Source organism: Haliotis asinina, chromosome 1 (genome assembly GCF_037392515.1).
Source record: "Haliotis asinina isolate JCU_RB_2024 chromosome 1, JCU_Hal_asi_v2, whole genome shotgun sequence".
NCBI classification, from domain to species: Eukaryota; Metazoa; Mollusca; class Gastropoda; order Lepetellida; family Haliotidae; genus Haliotis; species Haliotis asinina.
Window position 1 is genome coordinate 78,231,297 of NC_090280.1, and position 15,775 is coordinate 78,247,071.

Genomic DNA, 15,775 nt, shown 5'->3' on the forward strand with positions numbered 1-15,775 from the left:
TTAGTTTTGCTGTGCTTTATATAATTTACATTTATTTATCGTGAATTTTAAACTTGTTTTCGTCAAGATAATGTTGCAGTATTGCCCGTATGACTGTAAATATTGAGTCACTTACTTCCTCGATCAGTAGCAATATTGGGAAGGAAATTAGACGTAAGATAAGACAGTTAAAGGAAAGGAAATAGTTCACATGGGTATTACAGAAAGGCAGCAGTGAACAAATGGGTTATATGTGGTTTTAAAAGCTGATTTCGATAAAGTGTTCATAATTATAATTTCCTTTAAGGTTGAGAAGGGGCAAAGTAGAAGGTTGGGTTAGATAGTTTGGAAATGGGTGTTGGGTGAGAAGCGACTCAGAGGAGGGGAACGAAATGTCAACGTCAACATTTTCAGTCGCGATTTCATTGGACCGTTCGGACTAAAATTAATCCTCATGAACCTATACTTGCCTTAGGCGACTACCGGGATCGGGTAGTCAGGCTTGGTTGACACACATTATCGTATCCCAATGACGTAGATTGATGCTCATGCTGTTGATCAGTGGATTGTCTGGTCCAGACTCGATTATTTACAGGTCGCCGCTATGTAGTTGGATTATTGCCACATGCGGCGTAAAGATAGACTCACTTCGGAATAGCTGGGGAGAGTGCGGCTTGAAACAAACCAAGTAATTCGCACACACATGCCCGCCATGTATATTTCGGGACCATACATTCAACTCAGCATGAAGAATTTTAAAGATTTTTAAAGCATCCTACCCAAAAACCATCGACCATATACAGCACCTGTTCTGCGACATCATCATCGTCGTGCACGCCTGCAGTGGTGCAGAACATTCTGCCATGGACATTAGTGCACTGAGGAGGATCTGGTTTAGTGATGCGGCGCGGTTCTTGCTGTATCGCCATGATGATAGGATGCGTGTCTACCGACGGAGAAATGAACTCTGCACTCGACACTGTAATCGTGAAGCTGATAGATACGGCGGTGAAAGTGTCATGATTCGCGCGGGCATATCCTTGAATGGTGGGACAGATCTGGTGCTCGTGCAAGTAAATTTGACTGCTCTACGCTAACGTGATGAAATCCCAGTTCCTACTGTTAACGTCAGAAGTGAGGTTTTCCAGCAAGACAACGCCAGAGGGCACACTCCACGTGTTACCATGGACTGTCTTGTCAGTAACAATGTGAATGTGCTGCCATAGACATCCAAATCGCAGGATCTCAACCCCATTGAACATTTGTGGAATCTGTTAGACAGATGCGTGCAACGTCGACAGCCTCAACCACAGACGCTACAACAGCTGAGACATGTATTGCAGGATGAGAAGGATTCAACAACGCCAGATTCGACGACTCATTCAATTCCATGGCTTGGCGGTGCAGAGCAGTGATCGATGCTCGTGATGGTCACAATTTTGACACAATGCCATCACAGACACAGATGCCCCCAAGAGCAGTAAATGACTGTATGTAGTAGAGGAAATATGTGTCTAACCCTGTGTAAAACTTGTAATGTTGTTGTACATTATTTATTTATTGTGTATTCCGATTATACAAAACACGTCTAGGTAAACTAATATGTATAGATCTGAATGGACAATCAATGATCAAACTCACGCCACCAAATTCATTGACTAATCGTTGACTATGGAATGTGGTTTTGTAAGACAAATCATCGTCACTCTGGACATACTAGATATCCGGTCATCTTCTTACAGCTGAATGGCTCGACCTCCCTGACAATATCAATGATAATGAACTAGTATGCTTCTTTTGGGGATCCCCACATGGGTACAATGTGCGAAGTCCATTTCTGGTGTCCCCTACATTCATGTTGCTGGAATATTGCCAAACGGGGCCTAAAACTAAACTCACTCGCTCCTTTGGAGGAAAGTTCCAAATCTATAGGAGTCATATACTATACAATACTGGAACGACTCCCTTTACAACCAAAACTAAATTTAGTAACACTGTTCTTTTTACGAACTGCTGCTATTACGTTTGCTCAGAATTGATTGCTCATGTTTAATAAACCGTAAATGCTAAACAACGTAGTCAGCTTTCTTACACATTTTAAGAAGCAGCAAAGAGTAAATTGAGATAAAGATCTCTACGAAAGAGTGAGTTTAGCTTTACGCCGCACTCATCAATAGTTCAGCTACATGGTGGCGGTCTGTAAAAAGGTCGAGAGAGGACCGATGACAAGTGTCAACCAAATCAACGAGTCTGACCACCTGATCCCGTTTGTTGCCTGTTACGACAAGCATGGGTTACTGAATATCAGTTCAGACCTGAGTCTTCGCTGTTCTCTCCCCGAAACGCATTATGGATTATCTTTCCCAATCCGCAGTACAAATCGCTTCAGCTTGACTGCATTCAATTATCAATATACGATCATGTGTTTGTGACAAAGCCTAAACTACCATTCACTCATCAATGACAGATTAGACGTTTATAATAGCCTGATTTCTGAGATTTAATCATTCTTCACCTACATCGATATATTTACGACAATTCGGTTTAGAACTGGTCTTGAGCAGCCACAGCTTGTAATAAGAGGCGATAAACGTGATCAGATTGTATAGTCGATTATTTACAACCCCGATGTTATACAGCTGGAACATTATCGAGTTCTGCGTTAAACAATATACAAACATCCCTTTAGTCAGCCCGAACCTTAGTTTACATATTGGAGATAGTGGAGAATCACTACAGGTTCACTCTTCCACCTGCTTCACCCCCACTTGCCATTATAAACAAATCTTCTCAAAAAGTGACGGAACGTGCTCTCTCTACTACACTAAATGAGGACGCTTCACTCCGTGCAAAAGATCCTTGCAATGTCCAAATATGTGCATGGAAGACGGGATAAGATCGTTTTATACCATCACATTACACTTTGGTCAAACCAAACCAAACATTTACTCCGTACTGAAGAGGCCACAGGGCTATCGTACATAAAACAACCATATATAAATGTTCTACACTTGAGTCAGGACGGGTGAAAAACCTAGACTTTAAATCTACATATTTAAATTTTTAAAGGTATGTGCAGTACAAGTAGTATCAATAATCAGTTCAGTTCGATTCAGGTCAGTTTCTTTCTCGAAACACCACCAACGGTGGTACATGAGAATGCAGAATTACTCTGTTCATATAAATTAACTTGACAAGATGGCAGACAAAAGCAAAAGAAAATGTAATTCGGGTACAGTGTTCGAGTTTTTTCACTCAAAAAAATAATAAAAACACGCAAAAAATATTCCGCGTGTGTGTTTTGGACGCATAGATCGATTCTGATGTACTTAAGTTGAAAAGGTACCTTAAAACAGCAAGATATAGAAAAACAATAATGTTTGAAAAGGCTTCGGGATTTTTTTATTAACGTGTAAGCTTTCCCAACGTTTGGACTTCAGCAACATCTGGCGTCAGTGTTGATTTTTTATTAGGTCTTCCGGTGGTTTACACGTTGATGGCATGGTACAATACTTACGACATCAGTTACTGGATGGCCAGACTCTGTTATTCACACAAATCTAAGCAAAACAAACCCATAAATAACATGGTCTGCCACATAAGGGTTAGGTAGTCATTTGCTTTGTTTCATTTCAGTTACACACCCTATGTCCCTGTATGTCAGTGGATTACCATGACAGAAATGATAAGATCAGGATTAATGGTCATATATAAACTGTGATTGATATAGTTTATTATTATATTATGTATTTGGATTCTCTGGTTGGGTGAACAATATGTAAACGCTTGAGTAAATCCCTAATAAATAGAAAAGAAACATTCACTGAACAACCCTCTGTTACCCTTGTACTTTCCATTACTCTATTGTGAGATATCGCTTCTTTTCAGCTGAAGAATTCATCAGGTCAAACTAGAAGTCAGTTAGGATAGCTAAATGAGGTAGTTAGTAGACTGGATAAACAAAATTTGTAATATTGAATGTCATGCAAACTTGACTTTGCTAATGTCAATCTTGCATACCACTTGCACAGTGAAGTATTGCCAGGCGTGAAGATACACTTATTTGAGCGGCATTTGGAAGTTGAAACAGTCAGGAAGGATAACAATATAGGGATGAACAACTTCTTCATCACAGTGAGTTGACGTTTGAGTGTAGACTCCTACTCCATTATCAAGCATATGATGAACAGAACGTAATGAGATGCATATATACAAGTGTGAGGAAGTGGTTGTACAGTGCAACTGTTGACAGGCATACAATAGCATGGGGAAGCCAGTTAACAACAGACTGATTACGATTGGCAGAAACATTTACAAGTGGAGCCTTAAGAAGCCTTAAGCCTTATATAGAAAGGATGCGGATCTTTAATAAGTTGACAGTATGCGAGTTTGACTGGACACCCAAGGATGTACCAAACACTCAATGTCTAAATGTGCTTTTCGTAAGAGGTGACTAACGGGATCGTGTGGTCAGACAAACGTCACCGTATCTTATTTGCATTTGATATCGAAACTGTCTGGTCCAGACTCGCCTATTTACAGACCATCGCCATATAGTTGGAATATTACTGCGTTAAACGACCAACCGGCCAACGTATCCGAATGGCGTAGAAAGATGCTCATGATGTTTATCACTGGATTGTATGGTTCAAGCTTTATTTATTTTGCCACATAGTTTGAATATTGGAATAGTGTGGCTTAAAACAACAATGGCAGAAATAAACGTTAGTGGAAGGACTACATAGTGTTTCACAAACACGTGCCGAAGCAATGGAAATTGTACAATCGATTGACGCTTTGCTTAAAGTTTACATGAGGCTTTGGAAGACGTTTTGACACGTTGATACGAACTGTAAATCAAAACGTCGTCTGTCCAATATTTTGCACGTGGGTCCTGTAGCTAACAAGTGATAACAGTAAATGTTCCCGGTATTGTTCAAATGAATCTGCATGTGAGTTGGGTTTTAAGCCGCTTTTAACGATATTCCAGCACTATCACTGCGGCAGACACCAGAAATGGGCTTCGCACATTGTTCCTGTGTGGGGAATCTACACAGGACTTTCGGCGTGAAGAGCAAACCACGAGGCTACCCGACCACCCCGCTTACATCAGAGCTATTTTGGTTGTGGTCGCTTATATTTACGTTAGCTAGGCATCCGAGTCCGCTCTGGTACCAATTTTACTAATACATGAACTGGGACAGGTAAGGGGATGGTTCATGAATGAAACACGACGAAAGTCGAATGCTTGGGTCTCAGACAGCATCCCTGTCACTCGCCTTGTGTTGAATAATAATAACGTGACAATTAAGTATGCTGCATAGTTTATTAGGATTGTTTCAGTGGGATTTACATAGCTGCTTCTGGGTTGGTCCCTCTAGTCATCTGCAACAGATTAGAATCACTGAATGCCTTATATAAATGACAACCAGTTAAAACTGACAAGAGTATATTTAATTATGCATGTGTCAAAATGGTTTTCTCAGTTAATTGAAAAATGGCGTTAAACACAATGACAGCTGGCATCAACGGAATTTTGAAGAACCATTTCACTATAAAACTTTGGCCCTCTTCGTTGTCCAGGGGCCATGTTCGTGAGAGGAAAAGCCAGGATACCCGAGCAACATCACTCAAATTGGTCTTCACCTTGGCTTTTCATAAGCTGAGCGCTGCGGGGTCAGGTGGTCAGGCTCGCTGACTTGGTTGAGACTTGTCATCGTATCCCATCTTATATGTTTGTGATGTTGACCACTGGATTGTCTGGTCCAGATTTGATTATTCTCAGACTGATGTATAGCTTGACTATTTGCCAATTGCAAATAAACAACCAAAATCTACCTGCAGTCTAGTGTCATGGGACTGCCCAGATAGTTTGATATTTAACGATGTATTTTCACATTGACCCTGTCATTGGCATCGATCCACGAAAATGGAACACAATATAGAGTCATTTACTTGATAGACGGCGCCGACTTTCACTGTTAACCCAAACGTAGATGTGAACAAACTTACCTGAACAACCCGGACAACATAGATGTCGTCATCATCACTACTGTGCAGTTTACGCAGTTGAGTGAGTTTAGTTTTACGCCGCACTCAAGCTACATGACGACGACCTATAAATAATCGAGTCTAGACCTAACAATCCAGTCAACAGCAGCATGAGCATCGATCTACGTATTTTGGGATACAATGACATGTGTCAACCAAGTCAGCGAGCTAAACCACCGGGTCCGATCCCGTTATTCCCCCAAGCATGGACTGCTGAAGGCCAGTATACTACCTCGGACCTTTACGGGTATCATCTACTTTCATTGATGAGTTATACATTAGTGGGTAAGTTTTAGACTCTTTTGGTTGCTATTGATAAGGAAACGACGACTGGGTCATTGAAGATCAATTCTAACCCAAATGTTCACGGGTCCCCTCGTTATAAAGTGATACACGTAGCTCAACCCAGACTGACACCACAAGTTTTGACACTTCTGTTTCCATCATCAGGTCATCTACGACCTTTCGAGCAGATTCGTCACAATGTGTATGGTACACTTAGGGCAAACATTGGTAGTAAGAAGAACGTATTCACAAGCTGGATCTCAAAACCCCATTCCTCCAGATACGGATCACATTAGAACAATGACACACTTGAAGGGATCGTACGCCTTGTCATCTGAGCAGACACTGGTGGTCACTGTCTCTGCGAGATTTTTATAAATCCTCAACATGATAAGGGGCGGCAGGGTAGCTCGTCACGCCGATCGCCCAGGTTCGAATATCATTTCTGGTGATATTGCTGGAGTAAACGTAAAACTAAACCCACTCACTCACTTACCATCACAATACTTGATTTTCCGCCTGTGCTTTTATCCAAACCATCTTGACCTGTATACAAACGGGTGTCTGTACCGAGACACTCTTCTGCCAAAGTGATATCCATGCCCCACAACAAATCTGTTCCATATCGACCCCACAGCACCTGCAGCAGAAAATGTTAGTTCTTGAACACAACACCCAGTATGATTTCCGTCACATGGCTGACTACAATGATTTGTTTTTGTTTATTGTGAAAACTATCTCAACGGATCGTGTTTACCCACCGCTACAATATTCCAGCTGTATGGAGGCGGTTTCTAGATTATCGAGTCTGGACCATACAATCCAGTGATCAAAAGCATGAGCATCGATATATCAAACTGGGATGCGATGACATCTGTCAACCAAGTCAGACAGCCTGACCGCCCGAGCCCGTTCGTTCCACCCCCGTCCGTTCCACTAAAGATCAATTGTAAACCGGGTCAGTCATTTTGACCCCTTCATGTAGTCGCCACTTTTCAAAAGCACAGGATGTTAGGGATGATGTGAACAACTGAATGCGGTTGCTGATAGAACGATTCAATAGACCTATGCATACCCATATACTCGGGGTCCATTGTTCAATGTTTTTTTCAAAGAAGCACGAAGGATTTGACTAAAGTAAAAAAACAAAAACAACTTCTGCTGAAACGCTACTGTTAGGAAAGTTAACGCTAAAGGATTCATGACGTCTTTTGAGACAAAAACAGCGTGAGGCATGGACAAAGTTGGTTTGTTTGATTTATTATTTCATGTATAAAGAGTGGAATAGGACTGAAGGAAACTGTTCCACATCCAGCGCTTTTCATCCTCAGGAAAGGTGACAAAACTTAACGCCTAAATCGTACTCCAAACATGTGAACACTCTTCCTTAAGTGGCATTTTAGAAGAAGTTGGTATGATGAGGATGGAGACTTTTATGGATAGGCAACTTTTGCTTGATAGCAGTGTTAGAATCTACACCGAAAAGTCGTATCCACTATCAGAAAGACGTTGTCTCTCTATAAAAGTCTCCATTCTCATGTGAACACTCCCTGGACATTTTTGTAAACCAATTCACCCGGGGAACTCCGAATCATACTTTGTGAACGGATGGGCAGGCTCGTTTAATTAGTTGACACATGACTTCAAGGCTAAATGGCCTGTATCGATTGATCACTGGGTAAATGTATATGGGTGGTTTATTTATAGACCATGGTGATGTAGCAGGAATATTGATGAGTGCGACTAACCTCAATATAACATCGGTACATTATAGATCACTTCGTTATTTGGTGCTGGATAGTCTGTTTGTCTACAAACACGTTGTCTTTCCTTCCTCAATGAACAAGATTGAAACAGTTGATATGAAATACCATACTGATGGTTTTGTCATCATACTTACGACACGGATTTTGACCGCATTTGACTGTTCTCTCCTCGCGGTTAACACAGTCTGGGGGTGTACAAGTATTATTACAGACGCGAGTACGGAACTGCATCTTTGTCCCTCCTCCGCACGTCTTCGAACACTGACCAATTTTAATCCAAGGGCACCAAGGGCCGATCACTACATGAAATCAAGAAAGTAAAACAATGTATAAACATTCCTAACGCTATCCATTTGATGCATTGCCAACATTGGAAATAGTCATATTTCAGAAATGTCTCATCTCTGTCACTAATGTGATCAAACATGTGACTTTTAATAAGATCGTTGCCCTTCTTCAACCGATTAAGAGAATACTATTTGTACACATGCTATACTGGATTGTCTAAATATGATCACAGCATTACATGTCCTTGGAAGTGACTACGCTCCAGACATTTGAAAAACGAAATGTTCTTCATGAAATTCACTCTTGGAGATTTGATAGGATGGGTTTGAATTTTATCGGACCCAAATCACTCCATACATTTGGAATTCAACCTACTCCCTTCAGAGCGCCACTACAAAGTTCCAAATGTGAACAATAAGAGAGACAGTACATCCTTTATTGAGAGAGTACATCCTTTATTGAGAGAGTACATCCTTTATTCCAAGCACCCATATCTCATTTAAACAAATGAGAAGATATATTAATTCATAAATTTCTGTTAAAATGTTATATATTTCTATCTCTCCTATGTGTCAGTAGTTCTGCTCATGTAACACGAAATCCTGACAAGGCAATAACATATTATTTTATTCTGTTCTTTAAGGAAAATATTAGGAAAGCATTGATTGCCCCCGGGTTAAACCTGTGTTACATTAGGGATTATTTTTTGTACCAAGTGTCAATCACAAACATGGAAAAACATTTCGGTCAATGATTGTTGTTGTCAATGATTGTTAAAACGCAAAGCTTTTTCATTTGTCTGTATCTCCTGTCTGCATCAAAAATGCAAAATACAGATACAGTTCTATCTTCAGCAGGTATTAGTTCGTAACCGAAACGTGTACACACTGTCACTCAGCTCCATTACACATAGTGCATATTTACATAATTTCCCCTAATCTCTTAGCTCTCTTTTCTATTCACCTGGACATGTACAAAGCTCACAGGACACCATTCTCGTCTGACGCAATGAAAGGATTTCCGGGCAACAGGTAGACTGGGAGCAAGTCCTTGTCCGAGCCTGCGTTTTGGTTCCAGGACCACAGGATGTAGAGCAAGTTCCATCATCAGCCCACTCTGCCCATTGACTGATCACTGTAGAGAACATCATGTACGTAATTCATCAGACATGCAGGATATAAACGTCTTTAGTCTATGTTTACTTAGTTCATGATACTGGTTCTCCTTGCTACATCCACGTGTATGACTGCAACCTGGAAATACTCCTATCATGAACACCAAACACTCAAGTTTTCGTATTGCGATTTCTCATTCGATCAAACATGTGATTTGATAATAAGATCTTCCCTCGGCTTCAACGGATGCTTTTCTGTACAGATGATATACTGGATTGTCAAAATCAGAAACAACACCCCGTTTCCTTGAGAAGTCTTTAGTCTGTATGCACTTGAAAAATGGAAGGTCTAACGTCTTACCGAAATATTTTCCATTGTTGGTCATTGAACAAAATATATATTACTCATTAATGTATATATGTAAATGCAGTAATCGATATTACTTAGCTAAAACGGTTTTTATTTACTAACCTGGACATGTACAAAGCTCACAAGACACTATTCTCATTTCACGTAATGGAAGGTTTTCCGGGCAACAGGTAGATTGGGTACAAGTGCGTGTCCGAGCCTGCAGTTTTGTCCCAGTTCCACAGGTCGTAGAGCAAGTTCCATCATCAGCCCACTCTGTCCATTGACTGATCACTGTAGAGACAATCCAGGTCGTAATGCAGCACACATTGATACAGAGCATGAAACAAGACGGCTACAGTGACGTCATGTATGCAGAATAGGAAACATATTTCGTTGGTGACACCGGATCGGGAGGTGACATACAATCGTTTAGTTGGACCTCATGATCATCTGACCACATGACATTTTAGATTATTTCTACTGGGAAAATTGGGAACACATTACCCGATGCTGTTAGGAATAAAAATCCCATGAAAGTTATTTTTCCTTTTTACCATCAGTTCTAGGAACACCTATAATCAGCACATGTTGTGTTTGGCCAGTTCTAACCCAACCAAACCATTAAACACTCAGCAGGTCTCTGCTCGCTATTTACTATAAGTGTTACTCACATTACGTCTTTGCATATTATCCATTGTGAAATAACACCACAAAATATTTTGGTCATCTTTGCGAGGTTTTTAATCCAGTGTGTGCTTCTATCATCGCATTACGGTGAAATAAGCACTTATGTGAAGATGATCATTTATGTTCTAGACAAGGGCCTTGTGTCTGGGTCATGAATATCGTCACCGACATCAATATGTTTTGGTACATTTTACACTACTTCCCTCAATACTGCGATTTATTTTTTAACACACACTCTTTTGTGTGCAACGCTTTGATTAATGTACAGTAATGTTTATTGATGGAAGCCTTGTTCTCCCTGTCACACAAGTGTTCGTGGCAAGTGTTTCGTATATTGATTGTTCATCTACGTGTCATCAGAATATCTAAAAACCAAAACTTAGACAGATGACACTAGAACGTACACCTTTCTTGAAATGGTTTCTTCACATCGGAGAAAACACAAAGTAAATGTGAGATTTGCAGTCAGCTAGTGCAGGTTGTTTGTAGAAAAGAATGATTTCAACTTGGGCGTGGAAATAGTTACTTATATACATATATATTTGTGATACGATACTGTCTTTTCGTTTGAGCAAACGGTATTTTGTCATATACTTTTGGGAGTCTATGTTTTTGTAAAGAACCGTACTAGATGTAGTCATCATTTGGCTCTGCATGTTAATCACATTAATAGAAATGTTGCCACGTTTCTTCCCTTACAGTAATTACACATAATCCAAAATGCCCCCTCAGGAAAAGTATAAAGGTTTGTGGTCTTCTACTAACCAGGACATGTACAAAGTTCACAGGCCACCGTTCTAGTCTCACGTAATGAAAGGTCAGCCGGGCAACAGGTAGATTGGGTACATGTCCGTGTCCGAGCCTGCGTTTTTGTTCCAGGCCCACAGGTCCTAGAGCAAGTTCCATCATCAGCCCACTCGGTCCACTCGCTTATTACTGCAGAGGAGAGCACGATTCTCATGAATCGCACATGATGTAATATAAGAAAAGAAACAGCTGCAGATAGGTCATGCACGAAGGATAGTGTTTTCTTAGCAACACAGTAGCAGGTCATGATTCCCATGCTTTAGTTAAACTACCTACAAATAGATTTTTGTAACATTTGATAACTTAAGAACATGGGGAAAAATTAGGGACGTGTCATGTCGATAGTACACAAATATATACCTTTTCAAAAGACAACTCTACAATGAGCTGGGGTGATGGTTTTGCCTATGTTTAAAGCATCTGGTCGACTCGCTGACAGAGAGTGTTCGATTCCCCACATGGGTTCAATGTGTGAAGTACATTTCAGGTGTCCTCTACCACCATGTTTAAATACTAATCAAGGCAGCGATATCATGGAAACGAACTGATGCGATTCCTCAATATGCATATCCCTGGTTTTTATCTCCATCCTTTAGAGTTTTTACAAGGAAACTACAGCAGAGAGTTCGTCTTTGGTCACAATTCCTAATCCTTTCAGTATGTCACGAAACCAGGGGTTTGCACTTGAGCTTCTAACAGAGCTGTACTTCTAACAGAGCTGTATTTTTGAATTTTATGAACCTGGTATCATATACCACATGGACTCTACCCGTTTATATGTTGAAAGAACATATCTTTGTCACTTCGAAGACATTGTTCATATTCTATCAGGATATACATCTTACACTTTGAAGCATCACTTTTCTATTCAATGTACTGAAAAGAAGGAGGTGGTGGTGTACTTTTCTCAATTTAATATTGCCGTTTTTTTACTTTTGAAGACATCGTTCATATTCCATATAATTATTATTTATTTAACTACATTTGGTGTGTGGCACCACATGTCATTAATACACTATAGTACTTAAATCATGTTAAGGAACATCCACATCTGGTGGACTGTGTATATCAATAACCACCACATGAAAAAAGTGGGCGTTCTCCTACTTCTTTTCTCCTTGGTTTCTTTCCAATCCTCGAAATTTCAGATTAGTTCTACTCTCTTGCAAAAGAGCATGAGTGTCTTTACTTCTGAGTGGTATAGATTTTTACTTTTAGGCCTAAATGGTGTATATATCAATGATGTTTGCCTGAAGTCTGTTGTATTTTCATGGACACTATACAACAGCCATTATATCGTCTTTAAAAAAAGTAGGGGATCTTCACTTTTTTATTTACGATTAAATAGATTTAGTAGATTTATCGGAATCAATGTTGATATGATATTATTGAATGTTTGAGGGTGCATCGCCATTTGCACTTCCTTACCACCATAGTTATTTGGAATGTAGTCGCTTTTGAAAGATGACTGGTGTCTGACATGTAATTTGCATGTATACGATTTTCGTTTTTTAAACAAACGACTAGAAACAAACACCAACAAATGTGTGATGCAAGATGAGTGTAAATATTTGGGTTCTAAGTGATTTATCGTACGTCTTGAAAACACGTCAAAGTCAAGAATAGGACCCCATGCACGTGTATGGGTTTACTGCGTTGTGCACGTGAATGTCATGGGCTATCATTAGGGGTGGTAACAGAGGGAAATGGTGGTGCGTTCGCAAGATGTCTGTCCTTGAAACGTTTTTTAACGTTTACACTTCCCATCCGAACTGAAAATTATTTATCTCCTACAGTTTTAGGAGTATATATTCTCTCTCCTTTTCTGGATATTTCTCAATATATGATGTTCTTTTTCCGACAGTTACATAATCAAACTGTTGAAAACATTGCTCGGGCTGCATTACGTATGAAAACAGTTTCCACCTTATTACTTAGTACAGGGCTTTTCCTACTTACCTGGGCATGTACAAAGCTCACATTCAACAGTTCTCGTCTCACGCAATGAAAGGTCAGCCGGGCAACAGGTAGATTGGGTACAGGTCCGTGTCCGAGCCTGCATTTTTGTTCCAGGCCCACAGGTCGTAGAGCAACTTCCCACATCAGCCCATTCGGTCCACTCGCTTATTACTGCAAATAAGACCAAGTTCCTCAAGCATCTCACATCAATATAGTATATGAAAATAACAACTGCTGATAGGTCATACACGAAGAGCAGCCTTTTATGCCCATATGGTGTATATATTCTTGAAGGATTGCCTCACAGGTATAGTCTGAATTATTTATCATGGCAACTACAACAGATATAATATATTCCCTTTCATTTTTCTGAATATTTGGCAATATATGATGTTCTTTTTGCGAAAGCTACGTTGATCAATATGTTGAAAACATTACTGTGGTTGCATTACACAGGATAAACGTTTTTTTTCCTTATTACTTACTACAAGGCTTTTTCCTACTTACCTGGGCATGTACAAAGTTCACAGGCCACCGTTCTAGTCTCCTCTGTTGTGAGATCAGGTGGGCAGAGACCCGTGCAGGTCCGTGTCCGAGACTGGCCCCGTATCCCAGGTCCACAGGTGGTTGAGCAGGGTCCACCATTAGTCCATTCCGTCCACTGGCTGATGACTGCAGAGAACACCATGTTCGTACCAAATCACACATCAGTGTACGAAACAAAACAAATACAGGGAATTCATGCACGTAGAATAGGAATGCTTCTCATTGTTTACAAATGCTCGGGTACTGACATCCAATCTTTCAGACTAAATTAAAACTGCTGATCAGCATATTATTATGACTTGTATTTTACGGGGGGAAAGGGAGCACGCAATAAATATCATGCATAGAGTAGATGACTAACAGCATGTAATACGATGTCTGGAAAGGGAAATGCGTTCCATCGTTGATCCATTAAAGTCACTGAGTGATAACTGCATTTTTTGCTTATATTCTAGTGCGAAATGGAACTATGTATTCAAAATATATCCAGATGCATACATTCGAATCGGTATTTCCAAAATGAAAACCCCCCAAACAATAGAACTGCAATAAAGAACATTGAAATTTATGTTTCTGAGGTTTTGCAAAAAATCTGATTTCTAAGTAATCTATTTTCGAACCACACTGAATGGAAAATAGATTTCATGTTTTTAAGAAAATACTTTTATGACTTTTGATTAAGGTCATACATCACTATTACCTAGCAACCATTGTTTTTGTATTTCGTCTGTGACGTCATAAACAAATGAACAGGATCGTCACTCTAGCCTGCTTTATTTTACTGCATATGAATAAGAAGGGAAATAGACTATCATACCCGAAGAAATGCGTCATATGACTTATACGAAACGGGTGTAAAACTACATATTGCACTCGCACTCTTTTCGCAAATGTCACACACTTGTTCTAGGTCTTATTAAGGTCAGTAATGTCATGGAACGTGAGAATATTTACTCATAACAGATATGGGGTATCCTTTGGGTTCATAGACTGTGATGTTTCGCACAAAAATTCAATTTAATCGGGTTGTTTCTTTCTTTGTTTTAATGCTTATTGGGTTTGTTTGGGGAGGGGGCTCCCTCAGGTTTCAGGATATTGGGATTTGAAGGTTAAAATATGTCACACACAAAGTACGTAAGGAAACCTGGTCATAGGTTTTATGCCTCGTTTAATGACTTTTGCAAGGCCTTTGACATAGAATGTATATAGCATATATAATATAGGATGTATAATTGTTAGTATTGTTAAGCAGCCGTGTTTATGGTAAGATCTCTACGCTTTTAAGAGACATGTATAATAAGGTCAAAGCGTCCGTCCGAGTTGGTAGAAATAAGTCGGATGTATTCACAACACCGCATTGCGTCAGACAGGGGTGTATGTTAAGTCCGGTATTGTTTATATTTTTTTATAAATGAGTCAGTCGAGGAAATGCAAAATAGTGGTATATGTGGTATATTTGTCAAATCCGGACGACATTTCACTGCTGATGTTTGCTTATGATGTCACTTTGGTAGATGATTCTGTCGAAGGGCTGCAACGAAAATTAGATTTCTATTTCTTTCAAATGGGGTTTGAAAGTGATTTTAGTCAGGTCTCATATCATTGTCTTAGGAAGGGCGGTTATCTTAGAAGTGCAGAGCAATGGTTATATGATAGTGAGAAAATGAAAGTTGTTAACTATTATAAGTATTTGGGTGTTGTATTTTCCTAAAAGCTAGTGTGGTCTAAAGATTGGGAAACTGTCGTTAACAGCAATGAAGGCAAGCTTTACTGTCAAATAGATGGTGATAAACTATGACGCGCCTCAGGAAATGATTAAGAATATATTTGACATGGAAATAACACCTATTTTGCTTTATGAAATTTAGAGATACACATTTAGAGCAGATATTTAAAAGCCTCAAGTCTCGTTTTTCAAGAAGTAATTAGGCTTAGGAAAAT

General features: G+C 39.7%; 1 protein-coding gene across 1 annotated transcript in view; it reads right to left on the bottom strand.

Annotated features, from left to right (window-relative positions):
• Window positions 1-15,775, bottom strand: part of LOC137275552 (A disintegrin and metalloproteinase with thrombospondin motifs adt-1-like) — a 100,859-nt gene that overhangs the window by 54,225 nt on the left and 30,859 nt on the right. Inside the window, exons 7-12 of the mRNA XM_067808177.1 lie at window positions 13,796-13,960; window positions 13,289-13,459; window positions 11,288-11,458; window positions 9,956-10,126; window positions 9,333-9,503; window positions 8,216-8,380 (exon numbers count right to left, since the gene is read on the bottom strand). Of these exons, the coding sequence (XP_067664278.1) occupies window positions 8,216-8,380; window positions 9,333-9,503; window positions 9,956-10,126; window positions 11,288-11,458; window positions 13,289-13,459; window positions 13,796-13,960 (1,014 nt within the window). The remainder of the gene's footprint in view (window positions 1-8,215; window positions 8,381-9,332; window positions 9,504-9,955; window positions 10,127-11,287; window positions 11,459-13,288; window positions 13,460-13,795; window positions 13,961-15,775) is intronic.